The sequence below is a fragment of the Tinamus guttatus genome, unplaced genomic scaffold (genome assembly GCF_059628265.1).
Source record: "Tinamus guttatus ecotype Peru unplaced genomic scaffold, ASM5962826v1 Tinamus_guttatus_pri_ptg000314l, whole genome shotgun sequence".
NCBI lineage: Eukaryota > Metazoa > Chordata > Aves > Tinamiformes > Tinamidae > Tinamus > Tinamus guttatus.
Window position 1 is genome coordinate 1161754 of NW_028288848.1, and position 26644 is coordinate 1188397.

The window sequence follows — 26644 nt, forward strand, 5'->3', positions numbered from 1 at the left end:
CGGCTGCCATCGGATATCCCAGGGACCTCTCCAGGAGAAGCTCTGCAGACCGGAGAGTCTTTCCTGCGCTCCTGCTGGTTTCACTAAGCCCCAGGCTCCCCCGACAGGCTGTGGGAGCTATTCTGCAGTTAAGCCAATTCTGAAGGGGATAATCAATAACAAATCTCTTTAACCTTAGGCATGCCCAGGAAAGCTTGACACTTGGAGAGAGGCTCTCCCGACAGGGATTCCTGCCTTCATGCGAGTTATTTGCTGTAGTCAGCAGCAGTTACCAGAGGGTTGCTGACAGTACACTCATATTCCTATCTACAGCAGTACTGGTTGTGATCAAGATCTGGTTAGGCTGCTAATTTAGATTTTAGCAGATGGATAGCGATGATTTTATATAGTAATTTTTAATTTTTATCAAAAGTGTAACCCACTATCACTACGGCATATTATTGTACTACATCTCAGTTCATTGCCTGAAGTGTAATATCAAATGTGTGCATAGTGTAAAAGTGTAAAAGTTCAGGCAGGTACTAATAAAGCATAATCTCCTTTGTAAGGATTAACAGCAGCATAAACAGTTTGGAAGTCTATTGTTATAGCAGGAATATAATTCTCTGTTCCTAGTTAAACATATGTATATATCTACATTAAGGACAATACCTGGCAGTGAATTTCCTGTGTTTTGGGGTCACTGTAAAGAAGTGTGGTTTAACCATCTTTTCTCATCTGTTTGTAGAGGGAAGCAAGATACAGAGGGTTCTGCTACTCTTTACATGAGGTTGTGTGTTGCAGACTTCTAACTGCTTAGAGCGCAGCCAGGTGTCCTGGTTTCCTTGTTTTGTCTTGCAATGAATCAGGCATCACCGTTTCACTGCTTTATCTGTATTCTTGCAGACTAGTATTGCTCTTCTTGAGACTAGTAGCCTACTAAGAAAATCTTGCTTGCAAATACCTTCAGAAAATGAAAAAAAACATACCCCAAAACCTGGGGAATGGTGTTATTCCTGAAGGATTTAATTTTATAGAATAGGAAATGGTTTTATTTATGAAAACAGTAGGGTCCCAAATCTTGAGGGACCACAGTGAAATAGACTGTGCTTTGCTGAGTCAGATAATATATTTGGTAATTTTTAATTTCATTCACCTCAAAAGAATGATGCCCTATGATTATAAATACTGACATTGCAAAATGCTTGAATTCAAGTTAGCAGGAGAAGTGCAGCATGCTGGAAAAGTTGTGGTTAGGACCCAGCCCATCAGTCAGAATTTGCTTGAGCATCAACTCAGGATAATGTGATGGTCACAGGATGCAGGGCCACAACATGCACCAAGGAGCAGCCCTGCTCCTCTAGATGGTTTAAAACTGAAATAGAGGATGTCCTGGATGTCATTTACTAAAACAACTTTCACCCCCTTCCCTTTGTTTTCCACATGTGTTTTCTTATGCACAGTTTCCTTTATTAGTCAATTAGCAAGAAATCTTGGTCAGTTTTTAAGAATTTGGGCAAAAATCAGGCAATGATTCGTATAAACCGTGGTCTCATCTGTAAAGAATGAGAGCAAGATAAAACTCTGAAAGCCAACATTTAAAATGAGAATAACAAACCTTAGGTCATTGCTAAGCTGCTGAATATCTTGCATGCACTTTTTCAGCATTATCACCACACAAGAAATGCAAAACAAACTGGTTAAACTCCTCCCCCTTGTGCAGTAATATTGGGGTGATTCTCAGGTCTTTTGCTGAATGCACAGAGTATTTTCACCATAAAACAGCAGTTTTGTTGGTTGCTATTCCCACAGGACTGTTGTTTAGCTACTATCATGTATTCATTGTGACTCACCCAGATTGTGTTCAAGGAAAAATCTTTATTAAAGTTGTACAGTGCAAAAGGCTATTTAAAGAAAAAAGTTATTTTTCTTTGTTTAAAATATACACCTTTAACTAACAATAAGTCCCAGGGGGTTGTTTCCAGAATTGCTAGTTATTCCTCTTTCATCTCCTGTTGATAGGGGATTTGAATAGATTCTGTGCAGCAGGGTGAGTTGTAGTTTTCAGGATTAAAACAATGAGATTAAAACTGAGATTAAAACCATTCTAGTGTAAAAACACTTTATTTATAATGCCAGCATTTGATTTTCATATTCTTTTACTCAGGAGTAAATCACTGTTGATTCCTAAAATCTCCAGTATAACTTACTGCAGTCTGTATTCTTTTAATCTATAATTATGTGCAGCCCAACGTTGCAGCTTTCCCCGAGTGGTGCATGGGAAGGCTCCCCCTCCGGCCGGGAGAGCGGAGATGCCGCGGTGCTAATCCCTAGCACATGGGAAAAATGCAGGTAATGAACTCGGAGAGCAGAAAGTCCTGAGAGCAGCAGTCAGCTGTGGTTTCAGCAGCTGCTGAAGCAAAAAAAAAAAAAAAAAAAAAAAAAAAAAAGAATGTTAAACATTGATACAACCTTCTGGGTGTCTGGGGGTCAGGTTAACGGTATCCGTGCATGTAGAGCATCGACTCTGTAGCACATCACAGGGAATATTTATGAGTGAAGGTCAGATGTGCCCCTTTGGGACTCTGTGGCCTAACTCGTTACAGAACCCTGTGCGATGTAGAGGACAGCGAGGCAGAAGTGCACCCTGCAACCTGCCTTTCCCCCTGACGTGTCAGAAATGTGACAGCAGGATCGAGGTCCCGGTGCCACCGCTCGCGACTCCAGCGCTATTCCTGGTAGCGGTGTGAGTCACAGGAGCAGGAATGTCAGGCAGCCTGCGCTGTGCTGCTCTTACACGTTACACTGCTAACAATAGAAAGGCAGCCCAGATTTCTTAGGGAATAACTATTTTCCCATGCATGTGCCTGGAGTATACATACACAAATATATACACACATACACACACATATATAAATACATATATATGTATTTATATATACCTTTTTCCTTAAGTAAAGAATATCACTGATTAAGAAGTATCCTCTTATTGATGGAACAGGTTTGTTTGTTTAGTTTCTTTTTGTTGTCCTAGACAATATATTGACACATAAACGAAATGCTTTGAATTTATGTACTGCAAGCATTTTAACATTGGATGTGTGCTCTGCTTTCCACCATTCATCTGCCCTCTGATACTCGGAGTGGTACGTGTGGCTGGTCAGTTTACACTCATTTCTCTCTCTGCTACACGTAGTAGATTGGAGAAGGAATCCACTTGTGGTGATGTGGCTTCCAATTCCAGCCTAGCTCTCGGAAGCCGGACAGTTGTCCTGCTCTGGGCTTTTGCTTTAGGGAGTGTGGAGCTGCGTAAACGCAGTTGAGCCTCTGTCTCCCACCCTGCGGCACATGTTGCACCGAACTGCGGTCGAGCTGGAGCCCTTTGGACCTGCCAGGAACACCTTGGCTTTGAACTCTCCTATGCATGACTCTGCTCTCCTTGGCAGGTCCATTCACTTTTCTTTCTTGTTTTTCTCCACCTTTAAAACACGGATACCGAAATTTACTGCCGAAGAAAAGGTGTGATGCGGTTGATTAGTACCTGTGAAGTAACTAGTACCTGGTAACTGGCTACGATGAGCAGCAGTCAGTTATAGAAGAAATAAATGGCATAAACATACAGTAGTGTGAGCCCCAAATGCTTAAGGCTTGACAGACTTCCCAGAATCTTGATACTGGCAACAGATTTATTTTAAAAATAATATACAATAAGTGAGCATTCAGAGCCTTGAGAAACCACATTCCCAAGCTCTTCTCCCCATCTGCACTAAAGTTTTTGCTTGGTGGCATCGCAGCACGCAGGCATGACGTGGACTTGCAGCAGGAATTGCTCTGGCCATGCTCCTTGATTGGGCTTCTGAACCCTCTAGCTACTGAGCAGTGACAGTTCTGGATTTTATTATTTTTTGTTGTTATTCCAAGGTAGTGAATAGAGTCAGTATTCCGGGTTTGCACTGATTATGTAGGTTATACATAATTATACAGATTGGGTAGGTTATTCTACTCTGTCCCATGGTCAGAAGACATTGAGAGGCCACTCCTCAGCATGTTTTGAACTCTAGTTGGTGACATTCGATAACAGTTTTAAAATCCATCCCGGAGTGACTAGCTGGAGAAATCCCTGCGCGCGGCTGCCGCCTCCACGCTGGCCGCTGCCCTTTCCTTTTGTCATCCCGGCTCGGTGTGAGCAGCCAGCCTAGGAGGAAGGTCCGGAGCGGCCCTTGCGTGCGCGTGCCGGCGCGCGAGCGGCTGCCCCGGCCTGGCCGCGCGCGCAGGGCCGCGTGAGGCGGCGGCCGCGCTGCCCCGGCCACCGCACGGCCCCGCGTCTGCTCCGCAGCCACCGCCGGGGCCCTCGGCGCCGGGGCCGGGAGAGATCAGAGCGCCCCAGAGGATCAGAGGCACGAGGCGAAGGGAAACGGCGCCGGTGCCGAGCGGTTGGGCTGGATCAGATCCTGCGGGAAGCCTCACCGAGGGAGATAATTCTCTGGGATAATAAGCTGCCTCCCTTTCCCCCATCCACTTTCATCTCAGCCAAAAGCGGCTGGAAAAGGAGATTGTGTTTGAATTGCTTCAGCTAATCCTTGCTGCTTTCACTGCCAGAAGAACTTGTTTGCAATGGTGAAGGAAAAAGGTAACTATGTTTATTGATAGACTGGAGCTGACATGATCTAAGAATCACCAGCCTTAATTGTTCCAGGTTTAAACTTCATGTTTAAAATTAAGCCTGTTTTCACTGACAACTGCTTTTTTCTCACTGTAAATGTGATATGTAGTGGGTTGTACTGGGTGTGTTTGTACTTGTTTCCATAAGGACAGAAGCTGGGATGTACCCCTACAGAAAGGATTTGCACAGCAAATGTTCATTCATGTCCAGTTTGCTATTGACTTTTTTTATTTACACTTAAAATGATTCCAAAAGCTTTGCCCACCAAAGCAGTTAGCTTAATATTTTTAATATAAGCATTGGCATGTTTAGCACTTCTGAATTTGGCAGGGACTTATTTTGCTATTTTACTTTTTATGAAGAAATGGGATATTGTCTCATACTTGAATTTTGCAGCAGTAAATTAGATATGCATTTCAGTTACTTTAAATGGTATTTTAAGTCTCTGGCCCAAACATTATCTGCTACTCAGAACTGCTTGTCGAGTTTTTCCATGCAATAACAGCGGTCTCTGTATCTTTTGTTGCATTGTGAAGATGTGAAATACATTCTAAATGGTACTCGAGTAGCAGTTTGTATTTAGTTTTGGAGCATTACATCAGCATAGATATATTCAGAGCTAATCTCTGCTTTCTGAAGAGGATAATCTCTGTTCTTTACTTTTCTAAAGGCTCTGTAAAAGTTAATGTGGAGTAAATGAAAACTAAGGAAGAAATAGAAACAAATAGTAGTCGTGTTGTGCTAAAGTAAGTAGATATTCACCTCCAAATACCCACATAAAGATTTGATTAGTGCTGTAAAAGAAATAAATGGAGTGAATATAACCTCATCAGGTTTAGACGGAAGCGAACATGACAGAGGCCTCGGTAGTCCCCCATCATCTGTCAGACACATGGGACAGTTATAGTCACATCAGCCATTCCTGTGGTCGTACAGTCTGCTGGGAACCTCTGCTGATGCAAAGCTCTTGTCCAGCACAAGTCTCGCTAGTTGCGGACCAGCTCTGAGCTCTGCTGCTCCAGATTCACAGCATCTTCTTTATAGAAGCGATAGATGCAGTTTTATACATGAGAGCTCTTGGCCTGCTGCCAGGTATCAGCCAGACCAGACGGGGCTGCTTCACCGAAAGCACCGAAGCAGCTTCACCGAAATGCCTCGAAACTGTTCATTTCAGAGCTATTTCCATCAGCTGTGTCCCTCTCCCTGCCTGCTGTATCATCAGGCAGCTTATCGTAATTGTTTACTTGATTTTGAGGTTAAAATTTAAAAATAGATTGCTGATTTTTCTTGAGATGTGCAATTAAATGTGTGTGGAAGTTTTAGCAGTGCATTGTTTTGCCTGCATCTGATGTGTCTGCCCTCCCCGTGCAGCGGCTCTTCAGCTGCCAGGGCTCCCCTTGCGGCTCCTCTGTAGCTACAACGTAGGGCGCCTTTCATGCTGCAAGATGCCAACACCTAAATAAATAAGCCTTAATGCTTATAGGAAATGGAAGGGGAAGAATCATGCTAGAATAGTGACAAAAGTTGACAATAAATGAATGATTGAAGATACGTAAGAGACTTGAGTTTAAATTACTTCCTCTCCTCCTCTCCCTCACCCCAAAGTTTAATGCATTACTTACAATCGCTATTAAAACGCATGTTAGATATACAATTCGCCTTCAGTTCAGAGATTATAGATTTAAAGAGCTAAACGCTGTCTAAAATTTTCTGAGAATTGCTGTTATTTTATATCTCAGGCTGCAGAGCGGGAAGGGTAATACTTGTCTTTACTGAGAATACTTGTCTTTATTGCCTTACTAGTCTGAAGTGAATTCTCAGATGAAGGTACGGGTGGTGGTGGTGTTTGCTTTAGCCAGAAGGTCAGGAGCAGCAGCTGATTCTGAGCTGCTCTAGATGCCGTTCTCTGAAGTGACACATTTGCAGAACGCCAGCCCAGCAGAGCGGGGCTGGGCGCTTCCCTCCAAGCGCTGCCTGAGCCGCCCCTTCTTGTCCCCGGGAAGGTGCTCTCAGGCCAGCATCAGCGATGGCAGCGATGGCAGCGCGGCGCCGCGGGGCTGGCGCACCTGCGGGAACGCGGTCCCGGTTCACTGGAGTGCGGAACGCTGGGAACAGCTTTTAGCAGACTAACACGCTTCGATTCGCTCGTCCTGTGCAGAGATGGCAGCGGCTGCCTGCTCAGTTCACATGCACACAAAAACCCTCCTGAGGCCGGGCTGTTTTCTGCTGACACCAAATAGTGCTTCCTAAATTGCTTGACTGATAACCGCGTTTTCATCTCTCTGCTTGCGCACTGGTATAATATCAGTGTAAGCCCTTGCTATCTAGTTACTGAGCTAAATTGTTGTCACTGTGTTGCATCCAAGGACAGCCAGACCTCTGTATCCTGTGACCAAACAAAAAGTTTCCACATGCATTATCTGTTTTTTGCAATTTAAACCCCGTATTGTAGCACGTGTGTTCTTAATGCCTCTTTATTGAAAACCATGCTGACATAGATCATTACAGCTTCACTTTAAGCTCTGCTAGTTTAAAGCAGCTGGGGATTCTTGATTTCTTGATCTTTTGATTAGAAGAGCCTGCTAGTCTATCAAAGCATGTTGGGAAACCGGGTTTATGTGTGATGAAGTCTTGGGCTGGATCACACGTGGACAGACTTAGTGAGTGCGCTGTTACCAGCTCATGCCAGACGCCTTCATGCTTGGAAGGATCAGAGCGGGAAAGGGGAAGGTTTCAGGAGGGTTTTGGGGGTTCAGGAAGTGGATGCTGAGACTGCAACAATCCCTGTTCTGCTCTTCAGTTCCTGCTTCTCCGGGTGGGTAGATTCTGCTGGGTTGCAGTAGCTACGTTGTGTTCAGGAGCTGGTGGCTTGTGCAGTAGACAGCATAGAAAATGTTAAGCGTATTTCACTGCTGTGTTGACAACGTTTCCTGTGTTAGTTCTGGTCTGGTTAAGTGCTACAGGGAGAGCTTTAGTCCTCTGTTGCTTTTTCCATGCTCATTAACAAGATACCAATATCCCTTAAATTTATGACCAAGAAAACACTCTTTATGTATGCAGTAGCTCCAGGCTTCTCTCCATTCACATATTCCAAGATTGAGGAGGCTTCAGACCTTCTTCCTCCCGAAATAAATCGGCTTGCCTTAGGTGGGATTAACCTTAAAGATCATGCAAGGGATTAGCTGTCTGTTCATGGAAAGGTGCTATATACCTGGAGCACCGTCTCCCTTGTGCTGTTCTTCCAGTCCTAGGGCTCGTTTCACATGTGGATCAAGAAAATTTTGAACAATGAGATACTGGTGCTGATGTTGTCCGGATGTCGTGGATGTTCATGAAATATAATCTAAACTCACGTCATCAGACCTTTTCTCCCCAGGTGACCTGGGAAAGCCTCCAAGTTTGTTGCTTTTGAGCACATGGTGAGATTGCACAATCAGACTTTGTCAGGGGGAGGATTAGAGAGATCTCTTTTTTCTTTTGGCTTTGTTTTTATTTTCTCTTTATTTTTGTTTTGACAGATTTTGGGGCTGTGCATTTGGGGTGTTGTTTTGGTTAAGTCAAAACTGATGCCTTGTAGAAGCCACTAAAAAGACCTCCTATAAATATGTATAGTAGTAGTGGTTAAAAGATACTCTTGCAGTTAAGCTCTAGAGAACAGTTATAGCTGTGTTAGACTGCTAAGGTGACCTTGAAAGTAATCTGATGTCTCCCTGTGTTAGTTAATATGTAAAATGTGGGTAAGAACATTCCTCTTGTCTGCCTTGCTTATTTGAATAAAGGGTCTTTGGAGCAGAGAGTTGCTTTTACTTTGTGTCACAGGTTTCCCAAAGAAATTTTAGTCTTGGCTTTTAACTACTACGGCTTGACAAAATAAATAAATAAATGAAATGCCTGTAAAATAATCACTTGTTTCTTGACAAATATGTGATGTCACTTTTCTACTTTTTTCCTTTAAAAATGCATTACTGTGTTTCAAATTGTAGCATTGAGAGAACCCAAAATAACCAAGAAGATACCAACTCAGGTGCCACTGAAGGTCTGATCTGCTAAAGATTGCATTTTTTCTAAGGAGCCCTTAATTCCCATTGGGATATTGCCCCAGGGCTGGGCAAGCGCTCTGCGGCCCTGCTGTGCCAGGCGGCTTCCCGTGTTTGCCAGCAGTGGAATTCCAACTTCCTGGAATCCCAGCTGCGTGTACATGCCAGTACTTGCAAGAGATGATGGCAGCAGTTTTATATTGAGAAACATGGAGATCTCACTAGATGGGAGGGTCTAATGATTTTAGTCATTAAATTGGGACCCACAGAATTCAGGGGTTCAGATGGGGGTAGTAGCCCTTACACTGCCTTTTTTTTTTTTTTTTTTTTCTTCCCCCAAAACAGCTGAAGTGCACAGGGTGCAAATTGCACCCTTGAATTTCTCAAGTGAGAATTCAGAAGCCAAGGGCTTTGAAGGTGCTGGCGCTTCCTGTAATAGCTTTTTTGTGGAGTGACATTGCACATGTTTAAAATGTGTTAAGCTGAAGCAAAAACATACTCTTCCGAGTGCAGTCAGGAAGTACTGTAGGAAAATACTCACTGTTTAGGATAATATTTTGGCCTGCTGCTTTGAGAGAGACAGGGACCTTTTTGTGGATGATTAATGCACGGTGGGGGGAAACACCGAGTTCTGGTAAGGAAAATGTGCTGTGTGTTTTGGGTGGCACCACCTGAAGAACAGGATTTGTTTATGTCTGCCGTCCCTAGGTATGTCCTTAACTAATTTTGAAAGGATTATTTGAAATGCAGTTGGTTCTCCACCTAGAAAACAGTCAGTATTCCCTAAAGGATGATTAATCCTTGCCTTGGGTGAGCCTGAGAGCTCACCCAGGGCTGATAGCTAATAGGCCCACTAGGGACCTGGCTTGAACACTTCAGTGTTGCCTTTAAAGCCGCTTCTCTTCAGCACAAGGTGTCATTAGGTCTAGTGGAATCACTGGAGTTTAAATTTAAGTGCTTCAGTGTTCCTGACACTTATATGGGTTTGTTATAAAGTACTATAAGCCCAGAAGAGCTGGATTCCCTGTGCCTTGGTGGTGCAGGGCAGCCGTTAATTGTGTCTCGTTACTTACAGGCACGGCAGCAGGAGCAGGGAAGCTGAAGCAGCTTTTCTTCAAAGCTGCAAAATCAGGAGTCAGTGCCAGAATACGGATCGAATTAAGTCCTGCTCACTATTTAGAAGTGAAATTTTGGCTTGTTGGTGCCGTACAAGAACCTAACTGACATTGCTCTGTAAACAGTGCCAACCAGGGAAACAGCCGATATTCAGGACTACTGCATTAGTCATCAGAATTTTCTCTGTGGTAGTTTATTTACATTATAGTATTCCAAGTTGATGCCAGAAGTTATTTGAGACACCACTGTATTACAGGAAGTTGGTGGTTCACCACAGATGTTCATTTCATGATAACCACTTTTTAAGGTTAACATAATTAAGTTGTATTCTGAGGTAGGTCAAGGTTAATTCCTTTCACGCTATGAAATACCCTAAAAACAACTGCAATACATTTTTTTTTTTTACCCTAAAAAAGAAAGCATAGAGGAACTAAACATAAGTTTATTGTTACTTAGGGCTAAAATCCATACGTTGATAAAATTGCTGTTAAGGTAACTACAGACTTTATTGTTTTAGCTAAAATCCATACGTTGATAAAATTGCTGTTAAGGTAACTACAGACTTTATTGTTTTAGTCCTGTAATGGTTAAACACCACTCATCACTAAAACAGATCTTTCATTCTCCATGGAAAAAGCAATACTGTTTCTGCTGGCTTCAGCAACTTGCTTTTGTGCAGCCACCTTCAGAATCTGCAGTGAATAATTTGACACTTTTTATTTGATGTCCATACCTAAATCTTCCTCAAAACAGTAAGTGATGTGTATGAGATGGTTGCTCAGAATGCTAATAAGGGCTCTTGAATTTCTAATTACCCTCTTCCTAGGAATGCTAGGAATGAAGGAATATTTTGAGATCATTTTCGTGTGTTATGATGTATTATGGAGTTGGATATTGAACAAAATGATTTTACCACTTACAAGGTGGGTATGTTTGGTGTGTGTTACAGATATGCAGATTTTGGGTTTGAGAAACATATTTGCTGTGATTTTGCAAACCTCCAAGGAGAAGTTTTGAAGGGTGGGTTATCTTGAAATATTGTCTTTATAGTAAGTCAGTTGAACAAGTAACTGAAGACAACTTCTTGCTGCTGTGGTGAAGATAGGTAATGGTGCTCTCACTGTATTGAATTAGGCAGTCTGAGTTCACTATCTTTTTATCACCCAATTTGTATCATAATCTCTTTTATGAAAAATTGCACTAAAGTAGAAATATGGCAGAGTAATTTCACTTGGTGCATCTGCCCTTTGGTTTGCTAAGTGCTTATCAAGCAGCCCCCCAGTCATCTATCCTGTTGAGTAGTGTAGCTTTTAATTCATAGACTGCCTTAGCTTAGTCCATGTTTGTTTCAACAGCATCTGTTTTACAGCAAGCCCTAGCTTGCTCCTTGCTTTATGGCATGATCAGTGCCTTTTCATTACTGAAAATGGTTTAAAAATGACCTATTTCAGCTTCAAACAACACCTAATCGTACCTAGTCAACAAGTTGTTTGTCCTCTCTTTGAAGGGGTAGGATTTTTTTTAATTCCATTGTCAGAGGTAACAAATAGAAAAAAATAAGAATAATTTTGTCAAGGCTTTTTGTTTCTGCAGCGTAGGCCATGCTATGAGATGAGCCCTTGATTCACTGTCTGTGAACTCATAGCACGTGGCCAAAGTCTCCGTGTTGTGGGCACAGTGAAATTTGTCCTTGCCCAGAAAATGAAGGACAGTCCTGCTGCAATGTTAGAGAATGAAAAATTCTTTTAATGCTGCCCCTGTGCCTTTGTGTCAAGAACAGCCTGGCGTAGCTGGTGTGCAGAACCATCGCGGATTTGGCCCGTAGGCTTGATAATACGGTTTAAAGAATGCAGTGCAAGGGTGCTGTAGGGTTGAGCTAGCCAAAACATGTGCTTGTCCTTCCCAAACGGAGCACAGCAGAGTTTTGCCAAAGGCCCCAGGAGTCAGGCATATGCACCTGTATTGAAAACCAGTCAGGTTGGTGTTTTGTCCCTGCGAAGCTGTTGAAAACTGCACACGATTTATACGAGATCAACATCTGTGGTGTGATTGTTAATGAGCGCACATGAGATTGTAACTCTTAAGTAGATATAACCAAATTTTTTTAAACTCTCATCATGGTTATAGAAAAAACTGTCAAACTGGACCTGTCAAGCAGACTTATTTCAATCACATTTAGCACAAAATGGTTTTATATATGGTGCAGGAGATTAGAAACCTGATTAGGTTTCAGCTAGGAGCAGGCAAGTGATACTATTGACTGTTTCTATTAATATTGAATGGTTCATGTGCATAAATCTGAGACCTACAGCCATGCAGGTTGTTCTCTGTGGAATTGATTGCAGTATCAAAGCCTTAGGTGACCAGAGAGAGCTGGGAAGAGGATGGGAAAGAGCATGTAAAATGCAGAGAAAATGAGCATGTGTTGCTTTCTAGTTTCAGAATGCAACTGAAATGTGATTTTTTTTTTTCTGTTATGGTTTAAAATTCATTATTTTATAGCCATTTTATATGAAAGTTCTTGAAATAAACCTTTTACTTTTGTTGAGGTCTTCTCAGTTTATTATTTTGATTTATATCTGTTACTCACTCAGTACTTAACCTCCTCCTTCTATTTTCCCACCTTCTTAAAGACATCTAATTTAGTATAGACTCTCTCTTAAATTAGTTTCAAGCCAAATTGGTAGTCTGTAGAGGTTATTTATTCACAGTGAGAGCCTTGAGAGGTGTCTCTCCAGCTATGATTTGAATGGCAGTAGCCTGAGTAAGCCGCTGACTGGGCCTTTGCCTTCAGGTTTTCCGTGCGCGCGTAGGCCCGGAGCTCGCGGGCTCTCCTGACGGGAATGCCCCGGCAGGCTCTGTGGGTGCTTCCCTCTTCCCCTCTGCCAGAGACACCTGAACAGAAGACACCAGCTCCCACTCCTAACTGTCCAAAACAGCCTCTTTTCGTAAGCAGGTACTGACAAAGTGCCAGTGTAATGGACTGAGCAGCGAGTGTAGGAGCAGGATCTTCTCCTCTGCTCAGAGAGACCCGCTGAAAGAGCTTTTGATTCAGTAGCAGTTTGCTCTCCAGTAACAACCACTATGGTCAAAACGTTCCGAAAGACATGGTTTTTAGCTTTAAAAATAGAGATTGACACTAAGATTACTGAGCACTATTGCGGTGTGAGAGTAGCAAGGTTTCTGTTTTGACACGTGTTTCTTGTTACAATTGTGATTCTGTGAAATGCACCTTAAAGGAGTATTGGTTCTCTTTGTACGTGTAAATATCCAAGGAAAAGGTCTCCAAGAAAACGGCCGGTGTTGCGGGGAGGGAGGGCAGAGCGTGCTGGCCGAAGGAAGGTTTGGTGCCTTTAGTGCTTTGGCAGTTCCTAGCACAGTCCTCTTGCCTTAATTCCAGGGAGTGGAAAGGAATGGGGTGGGGAAGTTTAAAGCATGGAGCAAAAAAAAACCCAACACAACAGTTGCACACTGTTAAATCTTCTCTTTATTTTTTTCTTCTTTATTAATAGTTCAGTTTTCAGCCAAAAGTGATTATTTTGCTCATCAGCCATAGGAGTGCCCTCGGAATCAGACCCCTCTTAAAATGTGCATCTGTGAAAATCTATGCAAAAAAAGCCCGGAAACTGTGGAGGTGGCAGCCATAAAAACTGTAAATCCCCGCATGAGGTTAAAAATCTTGCTGCAACATGGTTGGAGTTAGCTGAGCATAACTCCTCTTTTGCTTGAGAGGCTGAGCATGTAGATGTGAAAACCACCAAGTTCACCATTTAAAGAACAATAGCCCATATCCTTCTCCTGTTTAAAGGAAGCCGCTTTTTCCTTCAGCTGGGAGAAGTGCAAGTAACTTGGCCATGAGCAGCGTGCTCAGAGCAGGGCTTCTCCCAGGAGCCTCTCTGTGATCGCGGTGAAGAGGCTACATCTGCATTCAGGTCAGGCTGGGCTGGAAAAATCATCGGTGAGGGAGGCTGCAGTTTTCATTTTCTTTCATTTCTTTTATTCGGGAACTGGTAATAGCTGTATTTTCCATTTCAGAAAGGCTCGATGTGAGTACCGAGGTCCCTTCTGTGGCTGAGACGGCAGGCAGGCAGTTACTGTAAAACCTCTGCATGACAAGCAGCTCTTGGGAATGCAGCCCTGATGTTACGGGTTGAAGCTTTGCATAGCAAATGAATTCCTTCGTTTTGCTTAGAAAGTGCTTTGGGTTTGTCCTGTGGATGTGAACTTCGGGCTTCGCTTCTGTGCCTTTTTTGCTTTGTTCACTTTTTAAGGCTTCCTTTCTCTGTGCAGCTCTGTGATTATTGTGGGGTGCTGCAATAAAATGCAATGATGAGTCCTTGCAGTCTGTGGGAGCTGCCTGTTGTTTACACCCGTGTTGTAGAGAGGCAAAATGTAAGAAAATCAGTGTTATGGGATTCACAATGGAATGCAAAGGATGATGTGGATTAGGATGCTGTACCTGTGCTGTTGATTTCCTGAATAAGACAGTGTGACCCAGACTTCTCGCTCGTTCCAGTGAGTGTCCATGTGAATTTAAGTAAATAAGATATTTATTGGGCCATTTATTTGTCTTATTGGAAACCCAAATGAACCGAAAGAATTATTCGGTCAAGCTGTCTTGTGAACCAGTGTGGAAGTTTTAGCTTATTTCTTGAAAAGTTCTTTTTGGTTCATCTAGGACTACAGAGTCTACAAAGTCTTCGGGCAAGTCCCAGCAAAGTTACAAGTTAAAACTGTTAGAAAGCAACTTGAAACCGTGAGCAACTCGTCATCAGTCTGTGCAAAATTGTAAAGACTGTAGCAGCTTAGACTTCTGTAAGTACCATAGTCTGATAGTTAATCTTGAAAAATGCTGGAGGAATAAACAAGAAAAATAATCAAAGAAATTGTCATATCTTTGTTCTGTATTCCTGCTTCTAGCATCCCTTGGGGTTTATTCCAACAGAGGCACTGCACTAATTTAACTAGAGCCAGTTCAGTAGGAGCAGCCTCGATGCTTTTGAAGAATTGGTGTTTGTTTAAAGCTAGTTCTGTGCCCTGCTGATGTGGGCTAGGCAGATACCTTATGTTTAATCTTACACAGAAGAATCTGTGTTCCTTGTTATAGTGGTTGGACTACAGCGATACAAAATCACAGCTCTGAGTACTCCAGCATGATCTGTGGATGTGGATGATCTGTGCATGATCTTGCGGACAAGTTTCAGTGCACACCAGTGTGCAGGGGCTGGCACGTCCTGAGGTCGTGGTTGTGTCTCGCTGCCGGGGCTATAAGTTATGAGGGCAGCTGAGAGCCACAGGACTGAACCAGGAATTCACTGCTCTGGTGGCATCTCTGGCTCAAAAGGTAATTAAATTACGTTCTTTTAATTTGGAGAGGGGGAAGAAAGTTTCAGAGAAATGTAAGATGCTAGAATGGATCGCGCAGGTCTTTATTGTCATGGTAAGGTGCTGTGTTGCACCTGTTTTACAGCTGGGGACACCTGAGACGGAGAGAAACTAAAGGCATATTCAGATACCCAAGTTTAAACAAATAGGCTATGGACTTGGGGACTGAACTGAACTTTGCTGTCTGGCTTTAGTGCTTTCCAGGTAAGGGCTTGCCCTGGGACGAGCCAGGCCGTCTGCGGTGGGGCAGACTTTGGAGCCTGGGATATTCAGAGCCTCAACTGATGTCCTGGCTGGAGCCTCTAATTACGCTGGCGGGAATCTCGTGTTGCCCCAGTCATGATGTAGAGCTGCTGCCCGCGCAGCGTTGCTGCTAGCCGAATAACTGCTCTAGCATGCAGGGATGTAGGGAGGGCTGTTGCGGGCAGAGCCTCAAATATTCAGCCCGTGTCGAGATGGGAAATGTCTGCAAGGAGGCAGGCCTGGCTGGAATCTCTGCTTGGGGTTTTCAGACCAAAAGGAGCCCATAATTTATATGTCCAGTACACTGGAAAGGCTTCAGTCAGAAATATTTAAGAAGAGTTGATGATAAAGGTATTCCCTTTCTGTTTACTTCCCTGTTCTGTCCTCTCTGATGGCCAGCAGGAGTCACCTCTGGTGCTGGGAAGCCTTGCTGTGTAATGCAGGTAGCCAAAGGCTTATGAGTAACAACATGCAGCAGAACACAAGTCAATTCTGGAGTCTTCACATACAAGGCTAAATTGAGGCCAGTAAGTCAAGGACCATAATTAGCTTCGCTGAAGAGATCAATCTGGAAATAGCAACCTGGCAGTATTTGTAGTCACTTAAATAACTGCAAAGGCAGAACTTGAAAGAAGTAGCATCATTGGACCAGCCTTGAAACCATTTATTTATTTCCAGCAAAGAGCAAAAACTTGTCTTTCCCAAAGGCAGGTGATCTGGGTGCTGATGTGCAGAGCACGTAGGGTGTCCTCGGCGCGTGGGCTCGGGAGCGCAGAGCGTGGCAGCTGCAGGCTGGGAGCGCTGGTCCCAGGGCTCTGTCTGCTTCCCCATCTGGGCAATTCCCAAAGGCCTTTCGTTGCCGTTGTGTTCAGTGGCCTTGGGATCAGGCTGATTGCAGCCTCTTGGGACTAACTTAATTTACCAGCAGTTCCCTGCTTGTTTGTTTCTCTCTTACTCACTTGTATTTTTTTTCTTGCTATATAAATCATAAAAAGTGTGTTTCCTTGGTTACAAGTTAATAGTTAGTAGTCTTGCTTGAAAGAATAATAAACCTGCTCTTTCACTCCAGAAATAGTGCTACATTGCAGATTAGATGAGGTTCACTCGAGGCAGTGCATTTCTTGGGGCCATATTTAGAAAGAACTGCTAATTAAAATAGTAGTTGGCATTACTAGCTGCATTCTGCTTACTCATAGGACTGAATTAGTGCTCCAGGGTGTAGCTGAAATGAGACGACTAGGGGAGGAGATGCACAAACCTTCATATTTGAGTAGATGAAATTTATTTCCTGGAATACTTACAGTACTCTGTGTTTGATGCCAGCAGCAGGGATGGCAGAAAGGTGTGTGTGTTACCATGTTCTTCTGAGCATCTCTCAATTGCAAAAAGTATAAAAAGGAGTTGTTTGGTGTTTCTTTTCAGAAGTCAAATGTGGAGCCATAAACCTTTTACTGCCGTAGCACAATATCCAATAAAGCTGAGGCAGCTCCTTCGGGTTCTCACCCAGCATGTGCTTGGGGCTCAGGGCTGTGGGAGAGTCATTACCCATTACCATTCACCATTCCCAAATCCTGCTTCTCTCGTTGCTCTGCACGTGCCGTGGTCATTTCTGTCTATTCATAAAATCTCTAAGTCACTCTTAGAAAGTTGTTTCTGCTGAAATTTATTGAGGGTAGAAAGAATAAATCGGCTTCTTTGCTCTTCAGACATGCTTTTCCTGTGCTAAACATGCTGTAGTAGAGAGCAATGGTTGCAGTTTTAATGTTGTCATTTGCATGCAAAGTCAGGCTGCCGGTTCATCTGGTTTCCCAAATCATGGTTTGAAACTACTTTATTCTTTTTGCTTGGGTATATTTGTTTTTGGATTAGAGCAGTTCAGTTCTTTCTGCCCGTTGTGCTCACTGAAGGGTTTACACACACTCCTGCTCTTGGAAACAAACACAGACTCTGAAACACTTCATGGTGCGGAAACTTTGGAGGATTTTTTTCCTTTTCTTTCCTGTCCATGACAGCCTCAGTGGAAAGAAACAGTAGCTGGTGCAAATGGCTTATGCTACTGGTTTATTAAAGGTTGTATTCAGAAAAACATTTGTGACTCGTTAGATGCGCCTAAAGCGTAAAAAGGGGAATATGTATTGTGACTAAAACTGAGTGAGCACAGATTTATGCACAGAAGGAAATGCTCTTTTTGCTTGTGCTGAAGCCATGTGTTTTGCTTTGCAGTGGCCCACGCTCAGGAGCCTCACCACCCCTCCGAGAAGCCCGTCATCCACTGCCACAAGTGCGGGGAGCCATGTAAGGGGGAAGTGCTCCGTGTCCAGGCCAGGCATTTCCACATCAAATGCTTCACTTGCAAAGGTAACACCTCGACGGTCATCTGCTGTAAACGAGGCCGTTGGTGCAAATAAACCGTGAGCCTCTGGGGCAGGCCAGGCTTCCTCCTTGTGCCAGCTGGGAGACATGGTTGTGTTCAGTGTGAGAAGTGGGTGGAGGGGGTGAAGAACCGGCGCCAGGCAGCACCAAGCAGGACAGCCTCTGTGGAAACATCGCGATTTGAATAGAAAGGAAAAGCTGTATGAAACACGTGATTCCTGTTGTTTGGGATAGATTGGCCCCTACAAAAAGGCCCAAAATAGCACATTCTGCTCTGAATGCTTACATAGTTATTCTCTTTTCTACCATTCACTGGGTACAAGTTACACAATGGCTAATCATACCTCAAAGAGATGAGAGGAAAAAGTCTTGCCTCTTTTTATATGTTTTGATTGTAATTTTTATTTTTTATTTGTTGGTTTGTTTTTGCTTACGACAGTTTTTCTACAATTCCCCATAGAAATTCAGTTTCACAATTCTCTGGAGTGGTCAGTTAAGCCGTGTTTAGAATATGACTGCTTTTATGGTTATATCTATTTATGTGGGAAACAATGGGTCAAAACTGAACACCCAGAATGAATTGCTTTATATAGAGTTACCAAAAGCAGGAAGAGCAAGTAGAGCCGTAGCAGCCACCCAAAATCCTGTGTAGATAATGTACTTGGGTTTCAAAGGAGTTGTGCTGTATACATCTTGTATTGTTTTCATATATGGGTCCTATCTTCAGATAGCATTGTGTATTGTAGTCGCAGAGGTTATATGGCATAAGAATACAGAAGAAAACTGTATCTTTTCATTGCTTTTTGTTCTAAATGCTTTTTATGGGGTTTGGATAAATGTTTTTGAAACGGGCACACACATCCGCCGCCCTGTGATAGGGATAGCAGGGAAAAGGCAGCCCCTCTCACACGGCCTGGTTGCCGAGCGGCAGGTACCGCGTTGAGCAGGGGAGGCCGTGGGCCCGGCCACGCGCTGAGAGAGGGAAGGGTAGTTAATCATTACAAAAGGGAAAGGAGCAGGTGACGAGGGACATCCGTAACAACCACACTGACACTTTGACCCTGAGAGAAAGCCGAGCTGGAGCTTGTAAGCGGAGTGGTAGAAAAAAAATGTGCTGGTTTCAGTAGCTTGATTCTGCGCGAGTTCTAGAAACAGCAGTGCACACGTGCATACGTTATCCCTGAATAAGTCATACGGTGCAGAAGATCACTGGCAGAGCTTTCCCCTCGTTGTGTGTTTTTTCAAGGGTCTTGCAGGACCCCAGATTCCTTATGAGCAGGTACTGTGTTTATGTTAAAGGAGTTGTCATAGTGCAGTGGGTTGAGGAATGAGTCGAGCAAAAACATTACTCTCCACTGGCATGAAATTCTGGAAGGGCTCTTGTGTGCCTCTCTGAGAGGTGGGGAAACATTATAAATAGCTATTGACCTCATGTGCCCAAAGAGTGTGCTTGAGAAGGGTCACTCTATTTGAAGTTTAGTTCATTCAGTACCATAAGGTAAATTTTCATGGCAGTTTTGTTTAATATAGGAAGCCCGTTGTCAGCCTGAATTCTACGGAAGGTTTCAGTCTGAAGGGATTTGGTTTTGGAGCTACCTTAAGGATGGAGGAAACGCTGGTTGCCAGAGGCTGGACACTGATGCGCTCTCAGCTGCTCTTGCTGAGCACATCATGCTGATCACCCTGTGCTTTTCTACAGAAAAGAGGAGTTTAGAAGTTTAGTGAAGTATTAAACAATAGTAAAATATCGCTACTTTGTATCAAGACATCACCTTTAAAGATGGACAATCTCCTGAATCATTGTTTCTGTGCCACTGGCAACCATAAAGTTTTGAAATTATTTGATTGAACTAAGTAACTCTCTCATCATAGTATGTATCAAGACGTGTGAATATGGGAAATAACATGGAGCTCCTTGTGAAACAAGGAAAGGATATGTCACATACACCCCACACTTGTCAGATTTATCATGGTCTGTTCTAATTTGGTACAGGTTACAGTGGCCTGAAGTAGACAGTACTGGTAAATCAGAGCAATTCGCTTGTGAAACCAACCTGAGTTTTATAAAATGCCATAGGAAGTCTTAATTACATCTGCTCTGATTAGGGACTACAGATGACTCAGACATCTGCTGGTGTCACACATGTAATTCTGGTATGTTGCTGGCCCACACTTACAGGCAGAGTCTGTACTCATGGACTTCATGCATTCCTTTACTTGAAAAAATCTAAATCGTATTTTCTGGAAACATCAGTCTAGTAAGTATACTGCAGATCCAGACTTTGAAAGTGTCTCAAGTGAAAATCTTGATTTTTAGTTTTGTTTTTCAAGGTTCAAATGCGTGTGGAAATTAGTAAAAGTAGTTTATTTTAACAATGCATTGCACGAGCAATGTACCCTGGAAGTATTCACTACTTTACTGCTGTTTCTGGCCATTTGTAGTTCATACTCTGTTCTATTCTGCTTCTTACTATATAATTAGTACATAGCAGATATTTAAAATAATCTGTTTTTTTTTTCCTGTGTTATTCTCCTCTCCTTTCTCCTCCTCCAAAAACCAAAAATTTTAAAGCTCACTTGTTTTATATGAAAATCGGAATATGAGAATCGGATGAAAGTTCTAGCAATCAGGACCCCAATGATATATCCTACAAAAACTTACAAGATTGCATATAGCTGTCCATACATTTATATATTTATACATAAAATATTCTATTTCAAGGTGGAAAAAAGTCATGTCGCTGAGACTTGCCTGGAAATGTCTACAGCAAAACACATTTCTTACTTGATGGCAATCTTTTGGTTTGTGATGGTTCCAAAGAAATATGAAAAACAGTTACTTAATTGTTCTCAGTCCCTATTATGACTTAAGACAAAAGTTGACACATCCATGCTTCATCATCTGTCTTCCATGTAGTTAAATGGTGTTTTTTAACTTGTCATTTAGCATGGTGATAGGAGGTTTTCAGATAGAGAATTATCAGGATATCTTTGTCTTGGAACTCCGATTTTTTTTTTTGAATGAAGATTCTTTGTTTTGCTTGAATTCCAAAATTCTTTGTCTTTTGCTTTTTTGGAAAGGTTTTGGTCTTCATACTAATTTGTTCTTCCACTCTGTCTGTGGGTTTGCCTAGAAATGCCTAGGACAAAGAGCTGTATCATGTTCTTATTCATCACAAATGGCATTTGACAGGGTATTTCCCTGGACTCTTGGGCTCAGGGGTGTTGTACTTGGCTGAGTGTTCACCTTGGCTGTCCCAAAGCCGGTCATCAGCTGAAGGAGCTCCCTTTACTGGTGCAGATGGCAGGGATTCACATGATGGATGTGGCCAGCAAGATGAGGGGCTTCTGTAGAAATATCCCTTCCTGAAGTGGTGCAAAAGGCAACTTGATTTTCTGCTCTGTGTTTTCCCTGCTAAAATAGATGGGATGCAACAGGAGCTAGTGCTAATGCACAACAAAACAAACCACGTTTAATGGTTTATTGAGCCATTTTTGTATCATGTAGATGCCAGCAACCACCCAGCATTCTTTAGGAATGCCCCCCAGATATGATATGGACATGTGATTTGCCATTTCTATGCCTATTGAGTATTTTCGCTGCAAAAGGCATGAAAAAGGATCAATACGCAACTAATACCACTGCGACAAAGGGGACTTAATGAGAGGAGTGCAGCCATCTGCATATGTACATATTTTTAAATGAAATTTAGTACGTTGGTCATTTAAGGGTGCAGGTAAATTTTCGTTATGATCATATTCAAGGCCCTGCTCTAAAATGTGTGGGTTTTCAATGTTTCAATCAGACTCTATGATCAGGCATCTCTAGTTAGTATCTGCTTAGTATGTGAAGTCTGCTAGCAGATGTATTACAACAGGTTGCATATGATACTAAGCCTCTCTGAACATGTCTGTTTTTGTTGTTGTTGTTTGTTTTGCTTGTTTGTTTTTGTTCCTGTGCTCAATGATTAGAACTGCTAAGTTGTTTTTGATGGTAAGGATTGCAAAAGTAAAGTTTATAAAATGATACCACAATGTGGCTTCTGTGCTTTTGTTGCATATGGTCTTTAAGCTCAGTAGGTATCAAAAGGTTCCTAAGATACTTAACTTTCTCTAGGGATTGACTTCCATGTGTGTCAGACTGGACTGGTAGCAGCTCATTGGGGCAGGCCTAGAGGAGCAATAGCTGCGCTACAGCAGAACTGTTAGGCTCATGTGAATGTCTTTTCTGCATTACAGTATTTTGAGCAGTGCTTCATGTTTTATAATTCCGAAGCAGTTCAAAGACAGTAGCAAGTCTTCACTTACACCTCCTGCCTGTAGTGAGTAGTGATTCCAGCTTACAGAAGAGCCTAGAGTAAATATGGCAGTGAACCAGCTGAAACTGTTTGAGTCATGAAGGAAAATAATAATTCAGGCCAGGCTGTAAACAAACTGCCCAGGACCTACCCATGATTTAAGGCAGCAGATGGGATAGGTCTCTGGGATTGTTTTCTTGCTGAATGCCCCAGACTAATCCTGCCATTTCCTTGGGATTTTATTTCTTCTTTTACTTTTCTTTTTTTAATCTACTTCTACACTGTCTTTGTGCTTTGACTGTTCTATTGCTACACTGGTTTTAATAGGTTGCCGATTTGGGGAGTGCAGGATCTAAACTTGTGGCTTCTGTTTATGGAGATACTACCAAACTGATGACAGTTTAATATTCTGTAATGTGGTTGACCTCATGCCTGATTCCATGAAGATCACCAGAGAAAGAAAGGCTATATAAATAGGTCTCTCTTGAGTTATATAAGACAGGAGTTTATCATTGACTTGTGAAACATTGAGCTTGTGGAAGAGAACTGGCTGCCTGTCACCACTCGTGGTGGGAGAAGGGTGACAGTGTGGCCTGTGAAGCCAGTGCAAACTAAGAGCCACTGCTGAATCTTAAGAGACTTCTGTCTTTGCAGCCTATTAAGCCTATCTCTTATTCACTGTTTCGCCAGCAAGTGCGTGTCTGTGTGCGCAGATTCATTTGCCCTTGAGAGGAAGGATGTGAGCCGTTTGCTCCAAGGTTTGCAACTGCTAACTCATTTCAGGTAGAGCTACAGAGCTTGTTTATTGTTGAGCTCTCACATTTAAAACAAGCGGACACAGCTGTTCAAGTGAGGTATTTTTTTCCTCTTTGTCTAATGGATTTTTAATTTGACACGACTGCTCCTCTAAGGAGGTGGAGTTAGATGCCCTTAGCTCGTACAGTGCGTTGTTAGCCTTGGGAAAAGGCTCTGGATAGTGGAAACAGAATTAATTAGCTGCATCTACAGGTGGTTTGGCTGTCTTCCCCCTTTCCATATACTGAGGTTTGCACTTGATGCTTCAGCTCATACTTTCACAGTGTGAAAGACCTGCACAAACTCATGCTTGTCCGATGTTATACCTGCTAAAAATATTTAAGCTTTTACTGAGAGACTTCGATAGTCTAGTAGAGATGTGAGAAAAATCTGTTTCCTCAGGCAGCTGCTACACTAGTGGTGGTGTAGCAGCATTTCAGCAGGGTTAATTAATTCCCTGTAATTTTGCTGGATGTGGGATTCCTTGTTTTACTCATGTCCATTCTCGGCTTTGTTTCCTGTGGGTTATATTTGATGTTATGGCCATCCCGCCTCCCTAGGGTAAGCGGGAGGTGCACAGGCCCTCCTTGACCACTCGTGCCAACGGTGGTGCTTGCGCTGCAGGAGCCAGGGGAGCTGGGGCTGTGTGTGGCTCCGGCCAGCTCGGTACAAGACTGCGTGTCACATGCTGTGAGGGGACACCTTCCTCCCCCTGTAGTGAGGTGCTGCATTGGTGTCTGCAGCCTCTCCTGGAAGAGGGTAACTGCTTCCCGACAACGATGACAAGTGAACCCTCTAGCAATTGATGTGTTCCCATACCGCCAAGATAAGAGGCAGCCAGCAGTTATTTCATGCCCTTGGAGAACTAAATCTATGCAGCTCTTCTCTCCTATCTGCCTCATGAGGCAGCCTGGCTTATTTGGAGCTCAAGATAAGAACTAATAACGGAGAAAGAGCTGCAAATGGGGGCGCTTATCCTGCGGAAGGGGAGCGCCGCGGGCCTCGAGCGGCAGCGACTGCCCCGAGGCAGCAGGGCCCTGCAGGCCGTGACGCGAGTTACACTGTCCTGCGTTACACGTGCAAGTTTAAATGGGTTCTTCTTTGCCTCATTATTTTCAATAAATTGATTTTGGATTTTACCTTCTGTTATGGCAATAGTATGCAGATCTTCCTGTACCAAATGGTTGATGGTTACCTGGTAGTGGAAGCAACAGGTTGAGTGGAAGGAGGGTTAAATGGAGATGGAGGGAGAAGGCACTGAGCTGGAAGCATCTTTGTTTTACTTATTGTCCTTAATAATCATTAGCACTAACAAGAATGAACTAATGGTTTATGAATAAGTAAGTATTTGTTCTTGTAGACACTTATGCATGTGAGCTACTTTTGTGAAGACCTGACACTATGTTGGTTACATATGGAAATGTGCGCGGGATCAGGCCCTTGATTTTGATGTGCAGTAGCAGAAATTTTACTATCTCTGTTTACATGGTAATTTAATGGTGAGCTGGTATGAACAGAAATCTATCATTGCCGATTGATGACAGTTCATTTTACCCTATTGCAGGTTAGTAGAAGAGGAAACTTTGATGCTAATAAATTGCTATAGTAAGACTTAACAATAAAGCAGCCTGTGATTCATGTGCTGAATTAGGGGGGAATGCTAGTTTCAGTACACAGAGTTTTGCTTAGCTGAACAGGCTTTAAGCTCTGCTACTAACAAGGTAAGAGTTTACCTAGCTTCATTCTGGTAGATGCAGAGATATGTTGCCTTCTCTTAGCAAGCTAATGTGATGTGATAACAGCATTTCAAGAAGTGGACAGGTTCTCTCTTCTGACTATTGAATATAAATGGGAAAACATAGTCAGCTTCCCTATGGTAGAGTCTATACTAAAGTATCTTCTAAACAAATAATCCTGCTTTGTAAGTATGGGGAGTATCTTAAAGTGCTCTTGTCCACAGCACATTTGATTCACTGTGTGTGATACTTTTGCATGAAGTAGCAGTATCAGGTATCAAATGGCAATTGCCAGCTAATCTTGCTAATTAGAAAGCCTAGTCTTGGCACACTGGAGGCATTCCAGAAATCCAGAGCATCCAAAGGCAGAGAAGCAACTATTAAAGCTTATATTAAACTCGTTACAAGTGATATGAAGCAGTTTCTTATTTATGGAAGAAACAGGCTAACCTCTCGAGTCAGACGTCGTTCAGGCTGCAGCAGTACCGGCTGCCAGAACCCTCCAGGTGTGTGCACCTGCCTCCGTGATGTTACTGCCCATGGGCAACAGCCGCGTCAGCCGCAGCTCCAAGAGCTGCGCGGAGAGGGGGGAGCAGCTCCGAAGTTTAGATCTGGGGATGCTCCGTAATCTCTCACTTTGAACTGAATCTTCCTCCCTTCAAGGACTGGGAAGAGGTTAGTGTCATGTAAGCAGACACTGTATCAACCCGCTGGAATGTGCTTTAGGTCATTAGTTCTTTGACCTTTGATCTGCTTGGATTCCTTTAGTGGTGGCAAAGGGAGGCTGCAAAACAACTACTGGTTGTTTTGTATTATTAATAACTCAGTATCACTGGATGGAAGTTTACAGATCAGGATATTCTTGTAGCAGGTTTCCAGGGTGCTGATAAAAATTTTTGCTTTCCACGGAATTGCAGAGTCACAGAATCACTAAGATTGAAAGGGACCTTTAGAGGTCACTGAGTCCACCCACCTGCCCAAGCTGGGTCACCCAGGGCACGTGGCACAGGATCACGTGCAGGCAGGTTTTGAGTATCTCCACAGCCTCTCTGGGCAGCCTGTTCCAGTGCTGTGTTTCAAAGGATCATAGAGGAAAATTTATTTTTAGATATTGGTATATTGTGTAGTATTGGAACACATCCTCAGGGGTATAAATGAATGCAGTTCCTGTAAAGACCCTGGAGATAAGCTTGTATATGAAACAAGATCAGAAATAACACCTGTAGCTGCACAACAACCACTGTATGCCATGTGAGAGAGCCAAATCCACCAATATTTCTGAAATCTTGTCAGTGGACAAGATACCATATCTAGCCTGTCCCTTCCCAAGTGTTAGGAAACCCTAAAATGCCCCTTGATGCCCCAATTGACTGAATTAAAGAACTTTCTTTAAATAAAAAGCTCCCTGGGTAGGTAATTATCTTACAAAAAAGGAGGTTGTGTTTGCCAGCTTATGAACTCTCCTTTTCAGTTTGGTTGTTTAAACAGCTTTTAGCATTATTAAGGTGTTTGATTTTTCTCAAGGTTTTGTGCTTTTGTGTACAGAAGTATATTTCTAGTCATGGAAACACAAAACATTGGAAAATACGAACCTGATGCTTTAACACACAAATTAACATGGCAGAAATGTTGTAATATCCTGGTGTGGGTGTTTGTGACTTTTGGGATCTAACTCATGATCATGAAGGATGATAATTCTGCATCTTTTATCCATTGTAGAGGGTCCCATAAGAGGGAATGAGGAAGAGAAACTTAAGGATTTTAGCATGAAAATTAGAGAGAAGTACTTATAGCTGAGAACTTTGCACATAAATCACCGCAATCTGAAAAAAAATAATCTGAGAGAATTGTGAGGGACAGAAAAGACATGTTTAAGGACAGTAAATCCTTTTTGAGAAGAATTATGAAAATTTGTGAAGAGATGCTATTGTTCTGTGCAAATTGGAGTTGAAAAGTTCCCCAGTGACAGCAAATGACATTCACGTTTGAATTCCAGTAGCATGACATGAAAATAAATCT

General features: G+C 42.8%; 1 protein-coding gene across 1 annotated transcript in view; it reads left to right on the forward strand.

Moving 5' to 3' along the window:
- The window catches only part of ABLIM1 (actin binding LIM protein 1), a 179606-nt gene that overhangs the window by 62962 nt on the left and 90000 nt on the right, over positions 1 to 26644 (forward strand). Inside the window, exon 2 of the mRNA XM_088528591.1 lies at positions 17647 to 17781. Within this exon, the coding sequence (XP_088384717.1) occupies positions 17647 to 17781 (135 nt within the window). The remainder of the gene's footprint in view (positions 1 to 17646; positions 17782 to 26644) is intronic.